The sequence below is a fragment of the Lates calcarifer genome, linkage group LG19, assembly GCF_001640805.2.
Source record: "Lates calcarifer isolate ASB-BC8 linkage group LG19, TLL_Latcal_v3, whole genome shotgun sequence".
Taxonomy (NCBI): Eukaryota; Metazoa; Chordata; class Actinopteri; family Centropomidae; genus Lates; species Lates calcarifer.
The window spans coordinates 9,778,070-9,783,949 of NC_066851.1; the positions used below are offsets into that span (position 1 = coordinate 9,778,070).

Genomic DNA, 5,880 nt, shown 5'->3' on the forward strand with positions numbered 1-5,880 from the left:
CTGAGAGCTGCTCCTTGAGAATGCCGGCCCGCCTTATCGCTGCATCTCCCCTCACAAAAGCAGATTGTCAGAGGCCACCCTTTGATATATGTATGGGCCTGGTCACCAGGAATGTGGGAATGAGACACATCTCACTGACAGGCCCTATGATGTATGGCTACAGTAGGGTAGTGCAGTGTGTAACATGCTAACTAATGTCTTGAGAAGGCCATAGATCTCCAGCCTGCGGGGGTCTGATGAGAGAGAGCGATAAGGTCTGAGACTGAACTGACATCTGCCATATGGAGTCACTTATGTTTGAGTTTAACATACAGTAAAGCATCTTATCTTGAACGCAACCCTTAAAGGCCCAGTAACTTTTGTGGGCTGGCGGGTCGAATGCTGGAGTCCTGCAGAAGTGGGCCTCTCCATGTAGTTATATACAACTCTGACTAAATTAGGTTTTTCCTTTGAAAATGGCAATATTCTGTTAGTTAAACTATAGCTCTAACCTTACACTATCAAGCCCTATTAAGTTAAAAAAAAAAAGAGGCTGGAATACAGCTCCATGTCTTGCCGTTAACCTTTGTGTATTTTCACGTGTATTCACCTTATTTATACCTGTGCACAACCCACAGAGGAGACTCTGAGCCCCTTGCTGCCAGTGAACAACAGCCAGGAGTACTGCATAACCAGCGATGGGGACGTGCTGCTGGCTGGAGACTCCTGGAAGGCGAACGCCTGCACCAGCTGCACCTGCAACAACGGCACCATTCAGTGTTTCTCTCAGCGCTGTCCGGCTGCCAACTGCAGGGTGCCCGTCTTACGCAAGGGCCAGTGCTGCCCACACTGTCTAGGTAAGTGTTTTGAAGCGTCTCAATCAAGAGAATGCTGCCTTGTGCCAAAGTTGCCTTTAGACTGGAGTATTTTTATTGCACTAAAAATAAATGAAAAATTGAGTTTATGCATACTAGATGTGGTTTATATTGTATACTAAAATGTGGTTTATGTAATGCTTCCACATACTGAGAACAACTGTCAAAGTTGGCAAAAGTGCCATTCTTTATATAACAAGTGGTACCACTGGAACAAGGAAAAGCCTGCTGTTGGGAAAGTTATAATTCATAATGCTACATGTCAACACGAGGGAGTAACTGCGAAAATGCCCGTTTCCAGGCTGTGTGTGTGTGTGTGTGTGTGTGTGTGTGTGTGTGTGGTGTGTGTGTGTGTGTGTGTGTTTGTTCATTAGAGCTCGCCACTCTGGCGCTACATAGGCAAACACGATCATTCGCAACAACATTCTTTGTGACATACACACAGTCAGAGCGAAAACATTCCTCGAGCATCCGCACATTCACACGTGTTTCCTGTCCTCGGCATAATTAGCCCGCAACGCTCGCTCTCTGTGGCGGCACAGGAAGGCAAAGCTCCATGTCAGCTTTTCCTATAGAGGAAAACCTCAGCATAGGCGCCCATTGTTCACTCTGTTAGCTATATAGCCGTTTCACCCAGACCTTTTGTTTTTGTTATTTCCCTGGTGGAAAACAGAGCTTTTTACATAATGCCTTTACAGAGCGGCGCAGTGAAAGTTAAGAGGACAGTTCCTATAAACACAGCTTATCAATGGAGACACAAGGGAGTTCATACACTGGCTCACACAGTCGGATGTGTTTATGCACCAGTCAAATGTGTCACACTGGTAATGGATCTTAATCCTGTCTGAACAGAAATTACAACATCGGTGCCGGTGATGGTGTCAACCCGTGCCCCCAAGACGACTGTTACTGCGACAGTGGAGAGCACAGTGTGGCTCACCACGGTCACTGTAACACCCATCATCGCTGATACAGGTACCTGCTTATTAAGTCACCATAAGCCATCCCTCCTCACAAATACCCAGCTAATGTCTTCATTACTTCTCTCCCTTCTCCCTCCTTTAACACACTGTGTAGTAGTAACCCCATCCTAGTTATTTGGCATCATTGCCATGCTCTCTCTGCCAGTCCCTGTGAGTGTTTATACTAATAGAGGGTGCTTGGAATGCCTTGATAAATTAGTGACATGTAAACTAACTAAAACAATGATTGTAACTGGACACTGGCTAAACATGATCTCTCTTGAGACATCCAGTGTTAATGTTCAGAGAACTGAGCTGGCAAATGCCGAGGCACAGAAATTAGCTGTTTGGAATTTAGATTTGTTAAACGAGCAGGATACAATGGGAAAGACTTTCTGTGTTGGAGTAGAAATCCAACATCAGTGTCGTCTGTGTCCCGCAGACGAGCCAGGTTTGGGTGAGAATTACCCCAGCCAGACGGAGATGGCCCTCATCTACCAATCGGCCGCCTGGATCCTGGCAGGTCTCCTCCTGGCCATCATTATCTTCCTCATCGTGGCGTTGCTCATCAACAAGAAGAAGAAGTGGGTGCAGATGTCTTGCTACAGTGCGCCAAAGAAGGTGAGAAGCTATCTGTAAATCACATAAATTAGCCTATTATCTCGAGGCGCTGGATTAAAATGGTGCTAAATTGATATGTGGATGGGACAGGGGGAGTTTTCCTTGTGCTATAACCAGTGCTAAACCTGTCATGATGCTAGGATTAATGTAGTTTTCCTTTGCCCTGCACTTTCAACTGGAACAAGGTCATGTCTGTCATAAAAATCTACAACTCTTCCATGAAATGAGATTGTAGTGTCAGAAAATGAGAATTTGTCAGGGGCTGTTTTCAGAGATCATATTTTAACCCAAAAATACATTTCTAACTTCCCCCTGCGTAGACGGTAATCCTAAAGAAGCATGTAAACAAGAACTCAGTGGTCTACATGGAGCCATCCAAGGAGAACAAATTTCAGAATGTGAAGAACGACTGCGGCATCATCCACTTCTCTCCAGAAATGAGCTCTCCCTGTGCGGACAAGATGACCATCCCCAGGGCCAAACTGAGCATGGGCAACAACTGGACATCGCACTAAAAAAAAAAAAAAAATCCAACAAAATAAAACACACCACTCAGACTCTGCAGATCAGAGCTGTCCGACACCTCCCACTCTCTCTGTACTGCTGTATCCAAGGTGATTAACTGTGCGCACCTCGGGCACTGCCACGTTCCCACCCCTTTTTCTCCGTGTGTGACAGTAAAACCAAGGATGCTCTACAAGAGACAAAAGCAAGTGACCTCTGTTTCTTATATCATGTGACCGTATTCTTCTGTGTTTGGACCTTTTCTGGGGGCTGGAGTGAGATGCTGGGAGGTGGATGGACATGGTGGATGAACATGTAAAGGACACAGCCACTCTGGGCTCTGCTTTAAAACAGAGAAGGAGGCAGCCCGAGAGGCTCCTCTGTCAGAATCGAGACTTTTGACTGTGAACATTGTAATATTTTTTGCTTATTATTGCCTCATTTGGAACTGGAACTTTGAGGCAGTAAGAGGAGCATAAAAAGCTTTAGGACAGGGGTTTGGGCTGCAGTTTAAAGGGGGACAGAAAGGATACTGCCCCACTACCACCACCCCACCCCCTGTGAGCAGCAGTGCTTCATGGATGTAATCATTATCATCAGCAGGGAGGCCAAAGGAACTGATTGAAATTGAGTTCAACAGCCAAATCAAGTCAACTGGCTTTATATCGACCCCCGGATCCAAACCCCTGCTTTAGAATGTGTGGTTTCCATCTTAGTTTTTGTATATTTCTACAGTATTTGTAATAGTTGTAGTGTTGTTCTTGGCCACCTCTCGTTTTTATCATGGGTGTCTGAAATATTTTGAAAATGGCCACCTAAACATTCCCCCCTCCCCACAATCTAGTTCAGGAAAGTTATCGTATAATAATAGCCTTGTTTCTACCCTCAACTGACCCGAGTCCATTCCATTCAGAAAATCCCAACAACAAACCGCAATTGCACAAAAGGAAGTATGCAAATTCGCTCTGTAAGCCGGTCCGCAATACAGTAGCCAATAATCTCCATCTTTCCACTCCATTCCTCTAGAGAGGAATCAGCCCCTTCAGTTTTACTTCATCATCTCAAAAATCACAGAGTTGAAGTTAAAGCGGACTGATGTTCATCCAGGAAGAATGTCATTTTATTGACTGCAGAGGAGACAAAACGGTGCCAGATGCTTCATCTGGACCTGTGAGGAATGGCTTTGATACCATGCCTCACTTCATAACTTCATTCACAGCTGTGTGTGTGTGTGTGTGTGTGTGTGTGTGTGTGTGTGTTTGTGTGGAGCTACTGTTCACACTGAATGTTAGCGATGGTTAGTAATAATTCCTTTTAAAGCCTTAATTCTATAGCCTTAATGCATTTTTCTTTGTTGCTATCTTTTCATTTAATAGCTGCGTTAGCCCATATCAAGAAATCAAAAAACAATAATTTATTCACCCATTATTAAGAAGAACAGATTATGTTACACAGTGTCACTGATGGTTCTCATCAGCTCTTCCTATACTGGTGAAATACTGCATGTGATGTAGGGACATGAGAGTTTAAGGGGAGTTTGTTTGTAACTGTACATAATGGGACACATTACAATCAGATCAGAGCATGTTAGAGAGACATAGCACTTTTTCTTTGGAGCCAGTGTTTTTTTTTTTTTTTTAGAAAGCCCACTGCAGGATTCTTGGAGGGATAAAGGCCCTAATCAGGGATTTGATAGGCATATTAAGCACACGGAGATGTTAAACCACTCAAGTGAACACGCTGTTGCGGCTAGAGGCTCCACACCAATCTGATCAGTGTGGGGAAGGGATAGAATCTGAGAAGCATTACGAAACAAACTGAGGTTTCATAGGAAAAAAAAAAAAAGGTTTTGGATCAGAGTTCTCAATCCATTGCCAGTTTCTCAATACAAAGATCATTCTGATGCCAAAATTGGTTGGAGATCAATTAATATTGAAGTGTTTTTAGTAACAGTAGATTTGTGTCTGTTTGAATCATGACCATGTGCTTTAAAATGAAGAGGTGACTGTAAAAGCTTACGCAATTTTTTTGTTCTTCTATGTGTAAAAGAAAAAAAAAAGTAGTTTAAATTAGTAGGACAGAAGAGTACCTTATTTATTTTTTCACATAGCTTTATTTATTAATACTAAACTATAGTTTGAGATTTTTTTTTTTTCTTTTTGAAAAATGAACTTTTGGTAGCCAAAGCTGCTGTACATTGTAGACCATTTACCATTTCTATCTGCTATATTCTATACAACCTTATTTATTTCACTGTTGCAGACCCTGTAAATATGTTTCCTAGATGATGAAATGTAACATTTACACTTATTTTGAAAAATAAATGTGTGAACCAAAGTGGCCTTAAATGACAATACTCCAAAAACTGGGTTGGAGGAGAAATCCCCCAAAGTGCAGTGATGTCACTCAACATGGTATCTGTTAGTGGTTTTTACGTCACTCGCAGATTTGCAGACTCATGCACATCTGGTCCTCATGCACTTCTGCCCCAAATGGGAATTTGTCCCCTCTTAGTTCCTTTTAAATCTGATCGTTTTCTCTTGCTTACCATGGTTGTTCTCTTATCTTCAGTAGCACAAGCAGATGTGATAAGCGTTTGGGGGGGGGGTGTTTCTGTAAAGGGGTGGGGCTCTGAGATTCAAGTGCAAGTAGACCTCTCATCTATCCAATGGGCTAATAAAACACCGGAAAACACAGAGACATGCAGGCCATAGCTGGAAACCTGAATAATCCTCAGTGCACTCTGCCCTGTTGTTTTGACTTGTCCGTCAAAGCTCATAAACTTCAAGGTGAGGAAGCTTCTCCAGAAGGATCAATAAAGCAAACAGTAGGGTCAGTTTCCCAGACTTTGAAAATGTAAAATACCACATTACGAAGCTTTTAGACTATCAAAAGCAGTGGTAAGTCTTAAACTGAGTAATACACACATCAAGTCATAG

At 43.0% G+C, this 5,880-nt stretch overlaps 1 protein-coding gene across 1 annotated transcript in view; it reads left to right on the forward strand.

Annotated features, from left to right (window-relative positions):
* crim1 (cysteine rich transmembrane BMP regulator 1 (chordin-like)) overlaps positions 1-5,278 on the forward strand; it is a 33,184-nt gene extending 27,906 nt beyond the window's left edge. Inside the window, 4 exon segments of the mRNA XM_018690104.2 lie at positions 618-836; positions 1,707-1,829; positions 2,259-2,437; positions 2,758-5,278. Coding sequence (XP_018545620.1) covers positions 618-836; positions 1,707-1,829; positions 2,259-2,437; positions 2,758-2,952 — 716 coding nt within the window. The 3' untranslated portion in view covers positions 2,953-5,278.
* The last annotated feature ends 602 nt before the right edge of the window (positions 5,279-5,880 follow it).